The sequence below is a fragment of the Diadema setosum genome, chromosome 18, assembly GCF_964275005.1.
Source record: "Diadema setosum chromosome 18, eeDiaSeto1, whole genome shotgun sequence".
Taxonomy (NCBI): domain Eukaryota; kingdom Metazoa; phylum Echinodermata; class Echinoidea; order Diadematoida; family Diadematidae; genus Diadema; species Diadema setosum.
In genome coordinates, this window is record NC_092702.1 from 27052177 (window position 1) to 27076461 (window position 24285).

The 24285-nt window shown below is 36.9% G+C and overlaps 1 protein-coding gene across 2 annotated transcripts in view; it reads right to left on the bottom strand.

Moving 5' to 3' along the window:
* LOC140242027 (dynactin subunit 1-like) overlaps positions 1–15568 on the bottom strand; it is a 66024-nt gene extending 50456 nt beyond the window's left edge. Inside the window, exons 1-8 of one of the 2 annotated variants that reach the window (XM_072321772.1) lie at positions 15442–15568; positions 14415–14532; positions 13928–14029; positions 8041–8115; positions 2553–2882; positions 1323–1502; positions 803–899; positions 221–299 (exon numbers count right to left, since the gene is read on the bottom strand). In XM_072321772.1, coding sequence (XP_072177873.1) covers positions 221–299; positions 803–899; positions 1323–1502; positions 2553–2882; positions 8041–8115; positions 13928–14029; positions 14415–14532; positions 15442–15539 — 1079 coding nt within the window. In that variant the 5' untranslated portion in view covers positions 15540–15568. The remainder of the gene's footprint in view (positions 1–220; positions 300–802; positions 900–1322; positions 1503–2552; positions 2883–8040; positions 8116–13927; positions 14030–14414; positions 14533–15441) is intronic. The other variant, XM_072321773.1, reaches the window with a different exon arrangement.
* Positions 15569–24285: the final 8717 nt, after the last annotated feature.

Consider the following 24285-nt stretch of genomic DNA (forward strand, 5'->3'; position numbering starts at 1 on the left):
CAATGTGCCACACATACAAATCTATCTATCTATCTATCTATCTATCTATCTATCTATCTATCTATCTATCTATCTATCTATCTATTTATCTATCTACAATTCTATCTATAATTCTATCTTCATATCTCAGATTTCACCACACCAATGTGCAGCACATACAAATGAGCAGGTTTGTTAATGTGCATATGTTACTTTCCACAAAAGTCTGAGCAGTACTCACTTGACGAGGGCCTCCTTCAAACGTCCATTCTGCTGCTCAAGCTGCTTCAACTGGTAGTTGGCGGATGCCCCCTCCGTGCCTATCAGCAACAAGACGTAAAACCACAGGAAAAACTTTTATGGCATTTTTTTCCTACCTTGTCATAGAGTGATGATACTTGACTACACAAAGATGTCCCTTCCCTCAATTGAATTACTTCATATTGCTGCAACCTTCAATATATTTCTTAAATCAAAGCATTTGAGCATGAACTAGTATAGAAGGACAAAGACAGGTGCATAGCTGAAATTTTTTATACCAACAGGGCTCTACCACGATAGTACTGGAATGTCACAAACATATCTTTGCTCATTCATTATAATGATTTGGCATTAAAGAAAATCAATGTTACTTTGAATTTGAATTTGAATTCAGTATTCACCTCATGCTACATCTACTGTGATTAAAACTAAATACACTGAGTCATCAAGTCCTTTCAAATAACAACAAAACAAGGGAAAATGTAGATCATCTAAATTCAATGTTGATAATGATCAACTCCTGAGACTAACTACAATTAACACCACCCATAGATTTCATTACCTCCTTCTTCGATTTCACTGCGTAGGAGCTCAAGGTCAAGGGTCAACTCCTCCACCCTCTCCTTGAGGGTGTCAACTTCCTGCTGCAAAGAGTCAGACTGCAACAGACATACAAACAAACAAACAGACATGAGAAAATAGAATGGAAATGGGACAACATACAAACTAAGACATTGTCATTATACAAAACAGCTGCATACAATTTTGCAAGCTGTTGCTCATGCCTCAAACAAGTCAAGGTATGACAAGGGTATCATTCAGTGCATTCTTGATGCCATATACACAGACATGCATTAATCATTCTTAAAGCACAAAATGACCTGAATACTTACTTAAAGAAAATCTATACCAGATATATCTTAGTTTCGTCATTGATACGTGGTATGCACGACATTCTCAAGAGTCTGAACATTAAAGACTGACAGGGAGAGATCTACAGAGCACACAATGTCACTGACTAGATTGGCTTGAAGAACTTTTCTGAGACATGATTGCCCCAGAGATGACAATCGATTCTTCACCTTTTCTTCAGCCATCTCCTTGTCCAGGGTGGCCATCTCGATGGTCTCTGCCACGCCCGCCATCTCCTCCTGGTAGCGCTCCTTCTCCTCCACCGCCTCCCGAGCCTCCTTCTTAGCCTCCTGCAGCTGGCGCTCCAGGTCCACCTTGGCTTCCATCATCTTGGTCTTGAACTCTTGGAGCTGATGGAGTGGAAGAGGTGAAGCACAGAGAGAGGGAGGGGGAAGAAAATTATGAAACATAAGAATAGAACATACCAAACATTAGAATATAAAATATGAAATATAAAAACATGAAATATAAGAAGAGAAAATATTCTACATAAGAATAGAACATATGAAATATAAGAATAGAACATATAAAACATACGAATAGAACATACTCGCCCTAAGAAATACAAGAATAGAACATATGCAACAAAAGAATAGAGCATATGAAACATAAGAATAAAACATACGAACATAAGAGGGGAAAAGGTTGGAGAGAGGATGAACAAGACAAGAGACAGGGTGAAAAAAAAATGAGGGAAACAGAGATAGGAGGAAAGAAATTGGTTTAACACAGACAGACAGAGAGAGATGGGAGAGAGTCCCCAGAAAAAGATAACAAAGAAGAAAAGAGAGTCAGACACAGAGAGAGAATAGGCATGACTGATTGATTATGAGGCCAAGAACTGTTAAAAGGAAGAATCATTTGGAGTGCCTTTTATGCAACAATACATTCTTACCAGGACACTAAGACACGGAAGTCTCCATAATTGACATAGCATCTACATACAATATATCTACGGTCGGATACACCGCAGTTGTATCTTCACCCCTTCAACATACATCAATCAGTGAATTCATCCAGTCATTCAATATACTCACTACGTCACAGGATTCATACACAATATTTGCAAGAGTCTTTACAATTGATCACACCTTGCCTGATGGAGATAGTTATGTGTCTAACATTACGCCCATCCAAACATGGAATTGTCTCAAAGTGATGGATAAAAACATCCCATATTTTCTGATCATTTTCTTTGTTTTTTTTAGCAGCTTAACTTGCATTATATGAAGTTAACTCATTTTGCGATCAAACACTTCATATAGTATGCGTTTCATCCATGATTGCACCTATTTTTAGCAGTCAGCTTTTCAACTGAGTTGGCCATTCAAAAACCTTAGACCCAAACTCCACATAACTAGGTAGAAGTCTTCCGGTGTTTGGGACCGCATCCCACTCACCTGCTGGAGCTGGATACGCATCTTCTCCCCTTCCTTCAGCTTGGCGCGGTCCTCTTGCCGTTTCAGCTTCAGCGTCTCCAGTTTCTCCTGCAGGTCTTTGATCTCCAGTCTCATCCCTTCAATCTCCTCGGACGAGGCCTCCTCGCTGTAGCTACCGCCGGACACCGCCGCCACTGGCTCTGCGGCACTGGCGGCGGGCGGAGACGGGGCCGGGGCGGAGCCGGGAGATGGGTCTTTGGAGGCGGGGGAAGCTGGTTTGCCGATCTTGGTGCCCGGCTTGGCTGGGCGACCGATGGACTTTGGCGGCTGGATGCTCGACGGAGAGGAGCTCTGAAATGGAGTGTGTGTAATGAATCAAGACTTCATATTACCAGGCGTGTTTTTTTCTGTCTGCTTTCTGTCTTTGTTTTCGAGTCATTAATACTGTGATTCTGTCACCCTGGAGGAAAAAAAAAAAGGGAGTTAATCAACCTGATCATGGTTACTAATGATATGATGACCAGAAGAGATACAAAAATGTATTTTCAAAAACTCTTTCAAACTATCCTGAAACAACTCTTACTGGAAAGTAAGGACATTGTATTCTCTCATTTTGATCTAGAGCAGAAAATATCAGACTACATGTACACTGTACATGAGACTGAAATTTAAGTTTTTAATGAATATTAATAAAGTTCACGTGTTGCTGAAAATTTATCATAGCAATGCTAACTAAGCGAGAACAGAGAAATCAGAACTGACATATGAGCAATGATGTTTGTAGCTTACATGTAATAAATTTGGATTATTGCTATCTTACAGTATATGGTGATTCTGATATGAATGTTTACTTTACTCTAACAATAAAAGGAGAATGTATATAATCTGATTTAATATTTTTGAAGATATGAAAAGTAGATGCTATTACATGATAGTGCAATCATCAGACAGCTACAAAATATTCATGCCAAATGGTGTAAATGTAGTCATTAAACACTAGTCTCTGTCAATTACAACATTTGCTGAACATTGCAGTGAAGTATTTTGTAAACCAAACAATATCTATTCAAATCAAAACATAAAGTGATGACACTTAACAACAGTTCACAAAAGATAATGGTTAAAGGGCTCATTAAATAAAAGAAAACAAGGTTTTAATATAACAGTAAATTTCAGTAAACCAAATTTAGTTCTCTGCTGATGTGACCATGCCATTATGGCAATAAAGACCTTGGTTGGGCACAGATTTTGCTGTGTGACACAAATAATACTTCACTTTACAGAGATGCTTGCTGCATGTTCTAAGAGAACCTGCAGATACTGTAGTGTGCTTTAGCACAAAACATATGACCAGTCTTTGAGAAATAAACATGACTACAAGTTTGTAGATTAAATTCAATTAGATAAGATCTGTTCAGATTAAACTCTGAAACAGGTTTCCCTGAGTCCCTTTCTGCAACGTCACATTTGTTCTGCAGTGCCAATCAACTGCTGGACAATCTTGTTAACACAAGTTTCAAAGGAAAAAAACAAAACAAATTAAGAGTTAATCAATAATCAAATGAAATGTACAGACACTGTTATCTTGTGAGACATATGGGTATTTAATCCAAGAATTTTAAGCAGGTGTACCAGCATTTTAGTCCTCAGTTGATGAAATCTAAACTGTAAGTGAAATGCATTATGAAGTAAACAGGTGACAACATATCTAAAGAATTACATTGTACATTTCAAAAACACAAACAAATAAGAAATCATAACCGGCAAAACATATGCTCCGCTTCTTCGATAAAACATCAATAACTGTGCTTCTAGGATTATGCAAATAATACAAGCAGTGCTGAAAATGAAAAGTGAAAGAATATACATTTGAATGAAAATGACTCATGTTTGTATTATCTATAGATTATGACCGCTTGCTTCTTTTCACATCAATAAAATTTCCACTTTATGTATCAAACTGACATTAATTAACTACCTTTGTAGGTTAGTGTAGTCAAAATGATGAAATGAAACAATGATGGCAATACAAGCAAGTACATATTCATATATTTGTCTCTTCATTACTTGTGTATGTCTTGATACAATTCCTGACACTCAATAAGCCAGTGCGCAGTTCAACGTTGGGCATGAATAGGCAAAAAGTAATTCATGCCAACAGGCATGTTGGTTTTTAAATTCACTTGGATAAGCATCTGTGATGTAATGATTATTTCATGGAGGACATGTTGCGTAGTTCATGGGAAATTCAAATGGTACTCCATACATTATTTTCTACTCAATTCATATAAAAGAAAATAGCAAAAACACACAAACCCATAAAAGTGCACATAAGACCAAACACACACACACACACACACACAAACACACAGAAACATGTATACATGTTGGTATCAAAAGTTTTGTAACAAGTGCATATCAAACAGCAAAGAAATGTAAAAATGTTTCACTGACAAGAGAGTTTGATTAATTTGATTTTCTGCGAAGAGGCCAATTTGAAATACTTAATATCATTATTGTACTTTACACTTGCAGGCACAGTTGATATTTACAGCTTGCAGGCACAGTTGATATTTACAGCAAACGGCAGAATTAATGTCAAATGACAGTGTGGAGAGAGCTCTAAGTTGTTTCATACAACTTGTAATTAATGCTTACTGGAAAAGTGGAAATTTTCATGGTGTGGAGACTTTTGCTGCCTACATGTGATACTAGTTCATATTTTGATTCTGCGGAATTATTGTTTAAGATTCTGTTGATTGTATACAAGTCACTCATTGGTCAATCCTCCAGTTACATTTCTGAATTATTAGTGCTTAAATCTCACAAACACACTCACAACCTGCACAGTTTTAAGGACACTCTTCTTTTACAAATTCCAACATGCAAAACAAAAAAAACATTGGGAGACCCAGCATTTGCCTGTGCAGCTCCAAACGTGTGGAATGACCTACCATTAGAAGTTAGAAAAATCCCCAACTGTGGCAGTCTTTAAATCACAACTCAAAACACATCTCTTCATTTAACTGTCTATTATTATCAAGTACATCAGAAGCTTTTGCAGTGCAGCAGAATATATGCCTATAGGTTTTGCAGTTTATAAATTTGATGATTATATTATTATTATCATTAAAAGCATGCAAAATTCACTTAACCCGGCCGAGTACAAACAATTACTCACACGAAAATATCCACTTCTGCAGTAATTGATCAGATCTACAATGAATTATAGCATATTATTAGATATCAATGCCCTCAATACCAAATTATGGAACCTAGGAAGACAGTCCATTCATACATCTAGACAAACACAGATTCAGTGAAGCCTACTCTAAACAATAGCAGAAGTATAATGGCATACTGTGTACGCAGCATGCGTTATGTGTCATATTTTCTACAAGCTACATTTTGTATGCATCTACATTGTACCACCACCCAGCACACAGTCCCACTGCTCCAAAAGGTTGCAGTTCATTATTCCGAAGGTTCATTATTCCGAAAATGAAATAAGGTCCATTGTTCTGAGGGTTCATGATTCATTAATCTGGAAATGAAAAAAAAAAAAAACGTTCATAATTCCGAAGGTTCATTAGTATGAGCCTTTTTTTTTTCTTTTTCTTTTTGTTTATTTTTTTTTTTTGATAATTGAACCTCATTTCATTATTGGATTGATGAACCTTCAGAATAACAAACTTTTTTTTTTCATTTTCGGATTAACAAATGTTTGGAATCTAACTACTGTAATCTTAATTCATTTTTGGATTAACAAACCTTCGGAATAACAAATCTTATTTCATATTCATAATGACAAACCTTCAAAATAATAAGCCTTTGGAATAACACCACAAATTTTCAGAGAAACATTTGATATCTTATTTTGGATTAACAAACATCTACAGGAACAAGGAATTTGTGTGATTCAAAATGAATACCCATATTTCATTTTCAGATCAACAAACTTTCAGAATAACACGCATCACCTTCAACACAGCATATATGCCACCTACACGTGTAGATGACTAGGGATGAGCTAAGCAGATGACATCACACATCACATTCTAGATCACAAAACAGCTAGATGTTCAGATCCATTCTATCATTGCACTCTGATATTCACCACTTGTGCCAAAGACTTCATTAGCATTGTTTTAGAATTCTTTATCAATGTCCAAGCATAATTACATTGCGCATCAAGAAATTTTGTAACTTTTGCCTGGATATATATAATCTACTACATCACAGTCCTGAATTAACTGTGCAACGTCACTTTGCATTTAATCTTGTCTTATTGTTATATTGCTATTTCAGTCACTTTGGGCCTTGTCTTACATGTATGTATGATATAGTAAGCCTGGAAAAATGGTTGTCAACATCAAGTTTAAGGAAATAAGAAAACCATGTACGTATATATTTTTTTATTTTTAGAGAAAACATACTGCCTGATTAATCCTTTCTGTGACAAATGGTGCAGAAAACTGTGGGCCTACAATTATGAGTCCTCTAAAACACAGTAGTCAGATATGAATATAGGAGTCATATGACAAGTACAGTGTACATGCATCATTCCACTGCAATTTATACGACATTTTGATGACTCAGTCCAACTGCACTAGAACGTGTGACAGCATACTCTAAATCAAGACATTTTTGCGAGTTGGAGCCGACGGTCTTCTTCGCGGCATGAAATTTTCGCCAATTGCTACATTTAATGGTATTCTATGCATGTACACAATAGTGTAGATATGAACTTTCGTGTGCATTTTAATTTTGCAAATATTGGCTCTCGTGAAATTCCAGGAAATCAAAATGCACATGAAAATTCCTGGTTCTACAGTAATGGTTCGGGTACACCATACTGGTAAGCACTAAGTAGACAAAAGAAAACAACATGAAAATGCTTTGTCTTTACTGTTTTTGCAGAGGATAATTTGACATTTTCATTAACTGGACATTAAAAACTTATTGACAAATTCATGGATGATATTAACAAATAATTAAACAAGCAACTGAATTCACTGACAAAAAGTTTTGCACAAAACAACATTCTCTCAATTACACGAAATCATAACAATTCATCTTTTTATCTTTCTTCCTAAAGCGGCAGTGCAAAGAAAATAAGCAGATTAAACTTTCAATAACACCCTAAAGCTGCTCAATGCTCTGCATATTGCATCTATCTACGGTGTAGATCCAATTTTTGACCCCCCAAAAAATAAGAATATGGAACCAAAATGAACATGTTAGCACCACATAATTGAACTACTTGCATTAAAAAGCATGTTTCGTCGAAACATAACTCCTTTAACTTGTACAATTGTGCTTAATCATAGCATGAAAGAATATAATGGCAACAGTTACAATAAATTAATTGCATGAAAATTGAAATATATAAAGTGATTACAAATGTACATGAGCCGTTGGCTCGCATAATATCTAACGTTTGAGGCATTAGTGATGGTGGTTAGTCAAGGATAAGAGGTTTGGGAGATGGGGTAAAAAGAAAACTCACTCTCTTCGGCGTTGTGGCCTCACTGGTTCTGCGACCAAAGGATGGAATGGAAGATTTTCGGGCGCCGCCACCTGTCTGTTTATGTTTTAGTGGAGTTTGGTGTGCACACACAAGAAAAATCACATTCAAAGGCTACATCTACGTCTATGACTAACGGATCACATGAATGTATGGAAAGGAAAAAGGGGGGAAAAAAACCCATGCCAATCGACGATGCAACGACATCCAAAATGATGAGCCATGCCATCCCACCCAGAACAAAGTGACACCTAGTCGTACAATTGTACATCTCTGTGTATCATTTTGCCATTGTGTGCAGAACAACACACACGGTGTCTAATCGTTACTGATCCCTAACTGGATAGCAACACATGAAGAAGATGATTTCAGTACACATGTAAACTTGCAGACATATCATTCTGCGTAATGCTACAACAAAAAGATGTGTTAAGATTGGTAAGTGTGTTTGAGCTGTACAGAACCAGTTTGCATATTATATAAACAGACATCTTCATGCTCTCTGTGCAGCAAAAGATACATTTTCCATTTATTGATTTGGTAATGATGTTGCTTACTGAGGACATCTGAATATTTTTAAGCCATACAAATGACAGCCCATTTCGTCCACCTCACCATTCTGCTTATCTCCAACACTCAATATTTCACAAGTTTTTAGAAAACATTGCTTTAAAATTTCATGCCCTAACTCCAAGTAAAGTTTCTTGGGGTACAGTTAACTCCGTCCACCCTATTTTCATCTACATGAAATACATCATTCTGCAGGATACATTGTAAATACCAACAGGAACACCCATGCCCCCTCAAAAATGTGCATGAAGCCAGCAAAGGAGTATTCTCAGGAATTTTCAAACTATATGTATAGCCCATTCCACAGAAATAAACATTTGATTCATGCTGTAGAGTCAACTTGGGCATATTTTGTCTGAAGAGAAATGTTATAAATAATGTTTCTAAAATGACATCCACTGTTTCATAAAGTTAAGTGTACACAGGCTAAATACTACCTGCAATTACCCTTTGCTCATATTCAAAGTATACATTTTTTAAAACAATGACAAATCAAATGTACAATATATCATGTCAAAATTTTATACACACTACTATAATTATTAAATTGACTGTGGTTACAAAAGATGCCTTTACATACAGTTAGCAAACTGAAAAAAAAAAGAATGTAACTTATTAATTAACTTATTAATCAACAAGAATGAAAAAGCATGCTTCATTACAAATTCTGGGAGGATAAATTAAGCCAAACAACAGAAGAAATAAAAATGGCATTCTGCAAGCAGCATGCAATGTTTTATTGTTGATTTTTCAGACAAATGTTAGTAACCTACTGGAGCTGTTGCCTTGCGCAGTGCAGGTGTCTTTAATTCTCAAATAAATGGTGGAGTACGTTATGAACAAATAAATATGACTCATATACATGTACATGTATGCACAGAACATTGCTCAATGTTGTAGAATCATCAGCACGTTCAAACACCTACGATGTACTGAAGGAATTTTTGCATTTAACCACAAGCTCACGAGATATGTCTCTATTTCTTTTAAGTGTTCAAATTTGATATCCATAGTTACCAAGAGTGGACACTAACTGCTGGTGTCATTTATGTACCTTTATAATATTGGCAAACACTATGGCTGATGGCTTTATGACTGCTTTGTAACAATAATATTTTTTTTAATGCTTTGTTAACACATGCTGCCAAGGTGAACATACACAGTGTATTATTACAGGTACAAGCATTTTTTTTTTTCTTGGAGTTTTTATTTTGTTGAAATCACAAGGTATTCCTGTTTTTGTCAATTTGCTGTATTACAAAAGTTCATCAAAGAATGAAATAGAATAACATGGTATTGCTGATATTATAAATCAATAAATTCACCTTCATGTTTTCTTTAATAGCATCTCACTTGCAGGTGACATTATTGTATGTGGTTGTGCAGATTAGGTTGCATGATTCTGAGAAAATGACTGCAAGCATGTGAATAGGGACATCAGGAAAGTGTCCGGACGAATAAATGAATCTCGCATCTAGCTCTAGTCTCCCAAATTCTTCATTTTAATTGATTCATTACTTCTTCTTTTTTTAAACTTCATACACATAGAAAATTCCTCGATTGGAGTCTCTTTTAGATCATGTTTAATAGATACATACTGGAAGTATGTTTGTTTTGTGTTTGTTTTGTTTTGTTTTTTATTTGTTTGTTTTTGCATAGAAAATTTATAGTACTTCCCTTTCTTTTGGGAAATAGATCAATTCCTTTTTACTCTGAGGATGCTGCACACATCATACTTTCTGAGAATAAAAAAAAAAGTACAATGCTAATTTATAAAAACTAAATTCAAAGCTCTGTGCATGATGAATGGATTGCATGAATTTGCCACTGTGATGTTTTCTTCATGACAGGTAGCAGTTTCTACTTGTGAGGACATTTTCTTTCTCCTGGAAGTGCTCAACAAGAGCTCGTTTAAACCACATGAGATATATTGGAATCTTAATGGGTGTATACAAGACACACTGGGTTCCAATACGCAATAGTTTCAAATGAAATACATAAAAATATGTATCTGTATGATTATTTTTTTCTTTCTAAAACCTTTCAATATCAATTATAACAGATGACTATGATATATGGAAATAAACATCATGAATGTGGATAAAATATATTTGAGGTAAGATTCTAAAAAAAAAAATATATATATATATATATATATATATATATATATATCAATGATTGTATGGCAGCAATACTTTCCAAATAAATACATGATTGATCTATACAGTCAGTATCAGCTCTAAAATCCTAAAACTGTTTTGCTGTTGCTGCTGTTGTTTTCTTTGGGTTTTTTTTTAAAAGAAGAGTCTGAGGTATGCTACACATACAATGTACCAAGTTCAGAGGTAACAACTTCTTAATCTCACCTAAAATCTTTGATATCATATGCCTTCTAGAAGCAGTGACAAAGGTTTGGGCTAGAGAAGTGGAAAAAAATCTATCACACTGTACATGTGAAGGAAATAAGTGAAGATAAACCTACAAAGTAGAATGTACAAGTGTCTTGATTCTGAATTAAAAGTGACAGTAAATTATAATATACAGTATGATGATCAACTGGTGATTTCAGGTGAGACTTGCGTGGACGTGCGCAGTCAAATGTTAGTGACCTATCGTGAAAGGTCAAAGGTTAAATTCATGTTTTCCATGAGATGCAAAGAGCATATGGTTCTGGGCATGCTGCTGATCACGTGCCACATTCAGCGAGCCACTCACTTGTTTCTCTAGATTACGCTCCGTCAACTTTCTGGCATACAAACTCGCCCTGGCTTGCTTGGAAGCCAGAGCGCTCTGTGAAAAAGTTTGGTTAGAACGATTCATTTCTTCTCCAAATATGAAGGAGGTTGAACAAGCAACTCTATCAAATCAAGAAGCTTTTGATCACACAGCATTATGAGCTAGGAAGGTTGGGTGGAGGTATTTAGAGGAAGAAATATGGCATCACACTCGATTAAAAATCTCCAAATACTCAAAATACTAATTTCCTGAGTGACTATAACATTTCATTATTGAATTCACTCACGGACCAAATTTAAAAATAAAAATAAAAATAACCAACATTCTCATGTATTATCATGAAAGCAGGAAGCATTTTTTTTTTTCTATTCAAAAGTTTGGCAAGAGTTCACTGTGATAATATCATTGGGAGAAGAAATGTTGACTAAATCAAACACTATACACATTTAGATGATGATTTTACTTTCCAACAGATCATACATGCTGTGTATGTTGACTGGCCATCATTAATAAGATAAATCATCGAAGTGTCATTTATTGCTAGCAAGTAGTGCTTGCCACAATTTGCCAATTTAGATGACACTGTTGTGAGTAGTGGCACTTAAGTTCAAGTCTAAATGCCATCACATCCTCAGTGGGATTTAAGGAAATTGAAAGTATAAGAATAAGATACAGTTGAACCTCTCGTATCCGGACAAGTCGGGACCGGGGCTCATCCGGATAAGGGATTTGGCCGGATACGGGAGACTCATGTAGCCCATTGTAGTACCACATGTAGTAATGTGTATACCGCAACCTTTTCATTGTTACACTCAGTAACAGACCCCAAAATAGAGATTCGTGTTTGCAAGAATGAAATAATTTTCTTTTATAAATTCTTGGGATGATTTACCTAAATCATTATCAAGAAATGTATCAAGTATATGTAATTCATGTGTGTTTGTGTAGGAGTTCTCAAGGAGTTGGGAATCCCCCTTTCCTCCCGTAATTCTTTAAAAAAGATTTAAAAAAATCATGGCGAGATTGCATCCAGATAATAGAGAGATCCGGATAAAGGGAGGCCGGATAATAGAGGTTCAACTGTACCACATAAACTCTTAACTGCGTAGTGATAGCTACACTGAAACAATGCATATTCTAAGTTGCATTTTTTTTTCCCACCAGAGCTAATGGACTGGAAATTTTTAACACTTGTCTGACGTTATAATTTTCCATGTTGCCAATGTAAAACCTTCACTGATTATTACATGTGAATTTAACTGTATATTTCAGATCCCTAGTCACATTTTATTTTTCCGCTTTTTTGCTGCAAATAAAGCAGTGGAGCAAGAACACTTTTTTTTTTTCTGATATGCTTTCAGACAGTTTTGCTAAATCAATGAACACACAATGTATCACACATGAACAAAAGCACACAAAATGGAATTCTCCACGATAAAACAATCCATGAACACATTTTGCAGGAGCAGTAACAAAGGTAAAGAGATACCCAGAATATGATCTGCATTAAGCTTAACTATTAATGTACCTATATGAAACATCCCTCCAAAGAAAGGGGAACAGAAATATCACTGATAATCTTTCTGTTTGTGACATATACAAACACATTTCAAAGTATTCATTTAAGCCTCATCGTTTTTATAAAACTAACAATTCTACATAGACATCATTGTAGAAAAGCATAACATTTCCACCAGCTTTTATAACACACATTAGAGCAGACCATTCTTGCCTTTTCACAGTCTGTAGTCATATGACAAGTAGATATTATCAGTGACAGGATTACACACTTGGTTTAGGATTGGTGTGCCTGGATTGAAACTTTGGCAGTAAAACAGGACTCCTTGTAGCTGACATGTAGAATTATATTTTTTTTTTTTAAATCAAAACTGAAAACTTGACACAGTTTCTTTGCTAGTTGCAGCAGGTACAGTTCTCATCCAAACAACAAAGCTTTGAAGAGGAGCATGAGTGAGTATAATGCAAACCTGTCACTTTTTAAACTAAAACACTTATTTCATCACCAAGAAGTCAACAGTTCATGATCAACCTTACTTGTAATGGCTGGTCAACAGTCCCACTACAAGTACAAAAATAAAGATTCCACTGTTATCATCACATGAATGAAATGCTTTGGAAATATCCAAAATGCCATTCAAACTGTATGTCATTTGCTTCATTTTCGCTGAATGCCACAAAAGAAAACAAAAACGAAAGACCGAGTACATGAACACACACGCACGCACACACACACACACACACAAAGGCTTCGTCAACAATGAAAGCCAAGAAAAACACTCATGCATTTGGCATACAAATAAACTGAAGACAGAAGCATGTAACATTTCACTTGATGACAACAAGTTTTGCTCAGAGAATTAAAAAAAAAAAATTAATATAAAAACAGGGGAGAAAAGTAGGCAAGATACCTGCGGAGGATGTAAGTCATTTCTCAGAAGCATGTTAATACGCTGTCATTTTGGATTGTAGGAAGGGGGTTGGGCTGGAGTTAGAGGGACTTAGGGACAGGCAATTCGTGGCACATAGAGGGCAATCTACTTACATCTCCCTTTGCCTTGCTTGCAGATGGCTTTGGGATGCTGCTCGCTGGTGCAGGTGATGCCACAGGAGATGGGGTCCTATCACCGTCATCCAAGACATTGACCTTTTTCAAGAGAGGGAAAAATAATTGTACTTCTCACACTCCATGTGCAGGAGTCTGCCCTACAGTGTACAAGGCCATACTTTATTTGGAGTTCAAGTTGGTCTTACGCACTCCATATTAATTCAATCATTGCAAAATACATTCCTTGAGATGCAGGAAGTAAACACTGACTTCTCCGGAACAGTCAATTTCCATATGTGGTTTTGACCAACATTAAAATTCATGAAAACATGTGAAACAATGAAATTGTTTTTCTTTCTGACCTACGTCCAATTCAAACAGCCAAAGCACCTTGTCTGCAGCATTTTCAGCTTGGATGTCTTCAGGGGAATGAGGTGTTTGGGTTATGATCACAATACTAGCAGGTCTCTACCAAGAACATTACCTGGGACTGTCTGATGAGTATGCCATGGTTGTCTGGACAGGAGAAGTATTTCTTGCCCTGCACAATTCCATTGTTCTTCCCCTTGGGCTCGTCTAAGATGACACCGATCCATTTACCACTGGCGCACAAAGAATGAAAAACAAGGACATGTGGTAGTGGCAAATAGGCTATTTGTAAATGGTAAAATATATGAATATGTTGCTGCCCTAATGTATTCCATATATATCATATACAGCTTAATGTCATGCACTCCATGTATAAGCTTTTCACTTTGAAGATTTGAATAATATCTCTAAACAACAGACCACACATGTGACTGAAGTTGTGGTGAGAAAGCGTGTGAATGATGAAGAAAATACAACCCCCCCCCCCCCCCCCTCTGTCATACAATTGTATATCAGGTAAAGTGAGAGAGCACATCTACATGACTGTATCTTGATCATAGGAACACTACCTTAGAAATTACCACTGACTGTATATCATGCTGTTTGGTTGCAAGTAAGAATAAGATTAATCTACTGTAATGTACAAGCACAGACCTGTATCAAAACAGCTTCATTTGGAATTGTTGTCAGTTACCTATATGATGGTGATTGCCCTAGGAACAACTGAAATGCTTAGATTTGGTTAGCATCTAACTGCCACCATAATAAGTATAATCATGGTGTGTTAGAATGGCAATAGAATGCCTTATGTAACAAGTTAGATACACTTGCAGTTTCACATGTCCTTCATTCAAATGAGTGATAGACACAAGAAATAATCATTCACTACATTACAATTAAGTGGTTTCTCAAATGCATGAGGATTTCAAGATTTAATCTTACAGCAGTGTTCAAATCTATGTTGCTAGTAAATAATGATGACTATTTTGGCATCCTGTACAAGCAAATGACGTCTAATGGAGATGCTCTGGTTAGCATACATAGGAAATGTTTTAGGATAACGAGAAACTGTGGTGTCGAAAGATTATCCATACACAATCCTTTCAAAATGTCTGGATATCATGTCCAGAAGGTGTACTTACGGGGCAAAATGGGTTGTTCCAATGAAGCCGACTTTTCCAACCCAGCCCTTTCCCACAATCTCGACCCGAGAGCCAGTCTTCACTGGTTTGTCAGCCATGGTGCTCCGATTGCTGGGATTTTCCCACTCAACACTGCAAAATGGCATTTACAACACGTTATACTGCAAATCAAATCAAACTGAAAACACTACTGTCACATGTTGGCTACAGAGCATTAAAGGTAGGGAATCCCATTTGCATGCCTTAAATGAAGAGTTGTATAAATACAGTGGTATGTTGAAGAGAGTATCATTTTAGAAACTCCCATAAAGTATTGAAAGTGGAAGGTAACATTTAGTACATTTTTATTGACCGTTAGATTTTGCATTGAATTTTTTTCGGGGCTCACCGTAAATTCCAGTACATTACTAGGCTACCTTTGCAGACCCATGCACTGCATGTGTGTCCATCATGTATATTTTGTGAAGAAAGTTCATCAAAAATTACAAACATTTCTATACACATTCTTGCCACACACTCTATATGATATTACATCAGCTCTTATACTTTTAGATTTGTGTTTACAGATAAAAGATACAGAAGACTGCAACAAAAAGGCTTAAGTGTGGCTGACACACAAAACTACTGAGTAGTTGAGTTTTGTGCATTATTCAAATTGTAGATAACTGTTGACTTCCAAATTTCTCAGCAGTGGTCTAAACAAGTCCCCTGAGGTTCATATTTAATGTTTTGCTGCATTTTGGGAGGTCTGTAAAAGGTATCCCCTACCTTTAAGTGCTTCTTTCAAAATTGCAGTTTGCCAACTTGAATATGACAAGCAAATACAATACTGTATGATAAATAAAATTCATACTAGACTAAAATATGATATGAAATTCAATATAATTCAATTACCTGACCCATAAATATTTCAAACATCCTGCCACACACAAACAGACAAATAGAGGGCTGTAATACTCATATTCCAGGTCAGGCTAATGCTTTTATAAACCTGTGCAATTACATGAAGAAGTTTCATGACTGACAGCATCATTTATCATGCACATTCAAAAAATACAATGCCTAATTTAGTGGTCATTTCCTAAGCAATGACAACTCACAAGTTTTGCATTCTTTACTTAACAATGAAGAATTGGATGAATTTATCAGAGATGCATCAGTCAGTGACATGTACACGTAGATCCCATTCATGAACTCAGCTAAATTTAGTGGTCTTTATATGGACAGCAGACCACAACAGAAAGTTTGCTGCAGAATGAGATGTATTACTGTATGTGTACTTATAAAGACACAACAACCAGTGTACATGCCTGCAATACATATAACAAACACATGCATATTCCTGGTATTCAAAGAGGTCACATCATCATAAAATTGCTAAAATTACCCTGTGCACAATAATACTTTTTAAAATAATTTCTCTGCTAACTGTAGTTATCATTTTTGTCAGCCCTAAAAAGCCCATAATGATATATATTCAAATATATTCACTGAAAAGAGAGCACAGATAGACACTGGTAGAGAGATCTCGAATGGAGTCTAGCCTCTGTGGCAACTAAACAAAGTGAAATACTGAGAAAAGTTAGGTGGCCACTGGCACTGGCAAATGTAGGTGTTGTCCCCGTACTCTATGTATGGCAAGGGGGGAAAATACGTGTTTTAGGGTTAGCATCCTTCTTTTTTTTTCAATTGGCAAAAACTGTAAACAAAAAAAAAAATACTATATCTTTTTAGGAAAAGATCACATTTCATACTTTAGATCAATAGATCAATAAACTTATAAAATATCCAAGAAGTCCAAGAAGGACCAAAATGTGTCAGGCAGTCCTTTTGTAATAATGATGATGATAATAATAGTAATACAATGTAGTAATAGTAATAGTAATAGTAATAATAATAATGATAATAATAATAATAATAATAACAATTAAATATAAACAAACAAATAATCCAATGAATAAATAAATGATTCGACCACACCTAGAATATGGGAACTCGTGTTCTATGGCACAACAGGTACAAAGAAGATGCAATGAAAATTGAAAGAGTCCAGCGGAAGGCAACCAAATTGGTTCGCGAAATCAAGGACCTCCCATACCAAGAAAGACTTAAGCATCTGAATATGTACTCTCTGTTCTACAGAAGAAGAAGAGGAGACATGATTGCTGTTCATCAAATCATGCACGGACTTGTCAACATCTCACAGGACCACTTCTTCTCCCAACCTACAAGTAGAACCACAAGAGGGCACTGTTTCAAGATCCAGAGAGAGCATTGCAGATTGGATGTTCGAAGCAAGTCTTTCAGCAAACGTATTTACTATACAGGACTGGAACAGCTTGCCGGAACATATAGTGGTCTTGTCAACAACTGAAAAATTTAAAAGATACATGTATATTGACAAATATTGGTGGGAGCATCATTTTGATCTCCCATGACTCCACTCCTGCGCATGTCGTACTCAGTAAAGTACAGGCCAAACAAGAAGCAGTGATCGGGAATGACAGGCCAACGCCTTCTTCCTGTACCAGATGATGATGATGATGATGATGATGATGATGATGATGATGATAATGAATAAATAAATAAAAGAATTTTAAAAATAAATATACAGGGCCTCCTTCTTCCAGGATGTTACACATGTTTTTTGTTTTTGTTTTTCCCCCAAAAGGCTGAAAAGCATTATTTTTACAGAGATTGTTTAAAGGCTGCCAGCTGCTTCATACACAGGGCTGCTATTGGGAATTGGTTTGACAATCTACAGTACACGGAAAACAAAATGATAACATGAAAACTAGCAAGACCTAGTCATTCAGGGAGGAACATTTGAAGTGATAGATTTGACAGATCAGAACACTGCATTGTCACTAGATTGTAAAAGTTCATCCTTTCAAATCATCATAGACTAAAAAGTCTATTCAAACTCTACCGACTTAGTTGACCGAAAGATCGATCTGCATCTGGTCGATGGTCATTGGGGATATGTTCTGCAGAGACTGCATCTGGCTTCACGGATCCCCTCCGGAGGAGAGCGATAACGTCAAAAAAATAAAAGACTCCTCCGGACAGACGGATCTTTCTGTCTACTGACTTAGGAAGTTAGGCGCTAGACCACTTACTGTCTTTTTCAGTGTGAGTTTTGAAGGACACGACTCGTTATTCAATACTTCATAAAACCATATATTTTAAACAAACAGAGAAAATACACAGCATACAAAAACAAATACATTCAGATTCATGTCGTCAAGTATACATAATTTGGATAGATGATCCCTCAGCTCAGGACCTACTCATTGCATTTTATATTCCATGACGTAAATTTACTGCTGTAGGACCTATGCATGATTGCCATATATTGCCATGAACCCTCCTGTGGCTCTGGGACAGCTATAGCAGTGTGTAACACGAATGTAAACGTATGGGACTAAACTGTAGCCAGCGCTGAAATGGGTTAGTACGCCTCGTACACCGTTATTTGTCACGAAACATCCATACTCTGCAATATGATCGCTGGCTTTTAGATGAAATTGAGAATAATCTTTTTATACAGCATTTAAAACACATAAAAGTATTATTGCTTGTCTATTCACTCACCAATTTCGAGAAACTGAACTCTCAAAAATTATACTGACGTATACTGTGGTCACACACCCTATCGAATCTGTGTGTACGTGTGTGTGTGGTACGTGTAAAGATTCTCCGTACACACTAGTTGGTGTACTAGTATAACAAATGTACGAGACGTACGTCATTATGTACGTGGGCACACAAAACAGTAGGCCTACTAGCCATATACCAACGCCTTGAATGTGAAAGATATCAAAGCAGAGGCCCTCTACTAATATTTCACTGATTTGTTGAGCATTTTCAAAGTTTTGACAATGGTCGCACTACATCTACAGAGACTCCAACTCTCCCATTTTCGACGGGAGATCTCCCGCCGAAAACCAATTTTTGCAAAATCTCCCGTTCTCCCGTTTGAGATCTAATTTCTCCCGCCCTGGCTCTTTGTCTCCCGTTGGAAGGGATTTCTTACTTATTTCTGTCGTATGTTGAAAAAATAAGCCTTTAGATAGCACAAGAGAGCATCTAGAACCCTAGGAACTTCGCGCTTCGCACACATCAAGTTGGAGTCTCCCGTTTGCTAGGGGTTTCAGGCGGGAGAATCTCCAGATCAGAAGGTGCTTTGGGTTGGAGTCTCTGCATCTACGTCTGAGATGCATGATTCTGTCATCAGTGAGGAGAGAGATTCAAGAGGAAGAGGAAGAAGTGAAGAAACAAAATAATTAGGAAATCCCAATCATCACGTATTGACCCCTTGACAGATTTTGAAAAAACTTGTAGGAAGCATGAAGAAGTTTTTCATGAGCACCCTCCCCACCCCTCCCGCGGGGAGGCTCAAAGTCCTAAATCTATGAGTTTTTTTTTTTTCCTATCATTATTTTATAACGTAATTCACTAGAACGGAACCTAATAGGCCCCTAGATAGAGCTAATTTAATTTAGTGCTATGAAGACATCGTTTGTTTCGGCCAGTGCAGTTTTTGAAAATGCAATACCTTTCAATACGACATAAATTTCTGGATTCAATTTCTGCTAATACAATACCTGCTTGCTTAGTCTTACATTTTTGTTTAACATTTTTAGGCTACTCCGAACACAGAGTGTATAGCAATTCATTTAAGTCCTCCCAGGCAAGCCGAGGTATCTGTACGTTGTTCCCATGCAAGTGTTTTTTATTCCTTTCACCCGAATTCCTCATTATCCCATAGCCATCGAGAATAGGCGGTTTTTCGTAACATATTCTCTCTTTTTTATGTTGCACACCGTCAAAACGGATCGAGGTTGTTCTTGACAACCTGAAAGCTTGTCCGAGGCTTGTCCGACATAGCAACGATATACACATATGCAAACTGGATTCCAGCGACGGAATTTCGTTCAAGAAGCAGTGGCGAATCCAGGAGAGGTGCACCAGGCGCCCCCCCCCCCCCTTTGTTTTTTTCTTAACTTTCCGGAACTCCTGGATCGGCCTCTGAAGAAGAGCAGGTTAACATATTAATGGATCACTTGTCTTTGTGTTCCCGGGAACGAAACATCAATGAATTTGAACACATATTACGAAAACGGCCTATTAGCGAGCATTGATTTTGCATGACATTCGACATTACACGGGTTTATCTGATATCATTGTGATAGTATACGCGCAGTTTGGGCTGTTAATGGAAAATATAACGAAATTAATGATTTGTTAGCTCTAATGAAACATGCATATTCATTCACTAATATGAACTTTAAAAAGTTTGCCAACAAAACGGACGAATAGAATTAGAATGTGTTTGCTTAAATCTAATGTTTTTGCAGACTCCTCATGTCTGGAATCTAGGGTACCGAGTATGGTATATAGCACGCATGTTATAAACGTTAAAGAAATCGTATTCATGCATGATGTTGGAAATGTATGCTAAGACTGAAATCACAAGGCACATGTCTCGTTACAATGAACTTAGGGTAGGCCTATAGCTAAACACCAGGTGGCATGAAAAGTTACAATATCAGTGAAGACACCATCGTTCCTCTACGCAGCAACAGAGACAACTACTTATTCATGTCCCGTTTGCCGTATACAGCTCGCCTCACATTTCATTTCATTTTTTTTTTCATTTTTATTTCATTTCCGGCCAAAACATACAATATGACAATTTCATATAAGCAAATTAAGTACAATGTAACTATTACATTTCCAAATGAAATTTAGATACACGTCATTTGTTTACATGACTCAATAAACATACTAGTTGAAAAAGTACATGGGCAAAATGTGACTGAATCATAAGAAAGAAAAGGTCGGAAATGGAGGGGACTGCTAAAAAGCCAAGCTTGTAGAATGCAGTCCCCTCGTGAGTCGTGAAAATTATAGTAATAATGTAGCAAGACAATTTGACATAGTCCTCGGGAAACAGAGAATAAAACAAGTACGCACACAAAACGCACACACAGACAAAAACAAAGCTGCTCTCCTACATACGCGTGGAAAGAATAAATAGGAGGTCAAAGGCCAGAGGGGGACAGGAAGACAGAGGAAGAGAGAGAAAAGGACAAAGGAGGAAGAGTTCAAGGGTCAACGCCAGGGCACATGAGACTTTGGTCTTACCAAGAAGTGGACTATCTATAAGTAATATATATAACAGTTATGAAATAGATTAAACAAAGTAAAGACTTTAACAGCAAAGAAATCAATTAGCAACTTTCGAAATGCAAATCCCCAGTGATATAAGAATTGATAAACATTTTCTTTAATTTCAAAGTAAAAGTGTTAAAACTTAGAGATTCTTTTATGCTTCTGTCAAGGGAGTTCCAAAATTTAGGTCCAGCGGAGGAGAATATAGACTTTGCAAAAATCGTCCTAGAGAGTGGTAAATGGAATTCATTGATTTGTCTCGTGGGGTATGAATGTACAGTTTTATTTTGAATAAACATGGAATCAAACGCAAAAGGAAGGGAATTATTTATCAATTTGTACATAAACTGACCTAAATTCAAACAATACAAATCCTTAATTTTTAAAATATTATTTTGATAAAACAAATCGTTTGTATGACATCTCCACGACTCTCTACAAATAATACGAAGAGCTTTTTTCTGCAATAATAATATTCTTTCTAGATATGAGGAGTAAGTGTTGCCCCAGGCGAGAATGCCATAGTTCAGATAGGGTAAAATTAAAGATGAATATAACATTAATAAAACATTTTGGGGAAAATAAAATTTAACTTTATTGATTACGCCGACATTTCTAGAAATTGTACGGCAAATTGAATCAATATGCAAATTCCAAGTGAGCTTATTATCAAGGATCAAACCTAAAAATCGAATTGAAGAAACTTCTTCTACAACTACATTATCCAAATAAATGTTCTGAGATAACTTTTCCAAAGAATTACTAAAAAGCATACATTTAGTTTTTTGAAAATTAATTGATAATTTGTTGGCTCTAGTCCAGTAAAGTAACTTTTTTATCTCAATATTCATAGTATCAATCAATAACACAGGATCAGAACTAGAAAAGAACACATTTGTATTATCAGCAAATAATAGAAAGGAAAGAATACTTGATGAATGTTCAATATCATTGATGTAAAGAACAAATAAAAGTGGACCAAGTAAACTCCCTTGCGGTACACCACAAGTGATATCATGCATAACAGATTTATGACCATTAATATAAACAAATTGTTTGCGATTAGTAAGGTAGCTCCTGAACCACTCCAAGGCCATGCCTCGAATACCATAATGGTACAATAGGCGCCGAGATTTTGCAGGCAGTTGTGTGAATTTCTGCTGTCACATACAGATTTCGAAAGATTCACATGTTTGCAGCAAGACAGAAAAGGGATTTATAGTCATGAGGGAAAGGAATGGACTTTCTTGTTCCACTCAAATTGCTCGCCCAACTTAGGCCTCTTAAAGCTAGTATCTCACCAACGGAGACGTCTCCGCGACGTCTCCAACTAAGAAGTCGCAGCAGTCGCGGAGACGTCTCCAACATAAAAATGTCTTGCGGTCTCACTAAGGAGACGTCTACTGAGACGAGTTATGGCAGGTGTCAAAAAATTTCAAATATGAGGGAGCCGTTGCAGGATCACCTGACTTGATCTAGGCAGGATGTCAGCACGCAGATGCGGGTCACGTGGTTTCTAAAGTAGGTCAAACAGCGTCAAATAGAGTCGTGGAGACGTCTCCGCGACCTCTCACCAGTTTTTCTGGTCTCCAGCAGGTCTTGGCGACGTCTCTGAGACGTCTCTGAGACATCGCGGATACGTCGCGGAGACGTCTCAGCAGTCGCTGATAATTATGATTAGTCTCCGCGACGTCTCCGCAACTGATGGAGACGTCTCGGAGACGTCGCGGAGACTTCGCGAAAAATCGAACATGTTTAAATTTCTTGCTACTAATCGGAGACTGTAATTTTCAGGAGACGTCTCAGAGACGTTGCGGAGACGTCTCTGCAACTAGCAAAATCTGGAGTCGCGAACTATAGTCGCGAACTAGTTTCAAGCCCGGTGAGATAATAATCGCCGAGAGTCTGTATGCATTTGCATGAAAATCAACTTCCGAATTTACTTGAAATGATAACTGCTGACAGTTTGGGTCACATGATAGATGATAAAGTGGAAAACTGCTGCATTTGCTTGAATTGATGAGGACAATGATTTTTGCATGAGCCAGATGAGGGCAAGGAATATGTTATAGGTCTACATCTTGTCCCTTTGGTTCTTTTTGCCTAATTTTTAAGCGTGCCTCATATCAGCTAAAAGGCAACGGGTGCCGAAAATTCCTTCGCTTAGCCCTAATAATCATAGAATTGGATTTTTCGCAGGATTCATTAGACAGGCCCCATGTCACACACATGTAGTCATTTAAGCTGTCTTAGTTGCGTAATGCTAACGAGTCTTTTGGTTTGTTATCACTGAAGAAAAGAAGGAACTTTGTTCCGGAGGCAGAGAGCAGATATTTTGCTACTTTGTAATTTCGCCGTAGCTTGTCTCACACACAACAGATGGTCAGAGTTTGCATGCACTTGAATAGAATTCAGCTTTCGAAAGGATTAACTTGACTAAAGAAATGCTAACCTCACCCAGTGGCGCAGGGAGGTGAGTGGTATCTCTTCGCTATTATACGTTTGTGCAAATTTATACGAAGCCGCTATAGCATGAAAATATGTGTAGCATTTTCTCTCGCTTTGCCGCTTCATGCTCTATGCCACTCTTCAACAGAGTTTGGATATGGAGACCAAAGAAGAGGTTCTTGATTTTAACAAATTTAAGCTGTGTTTAAGTGAACATAT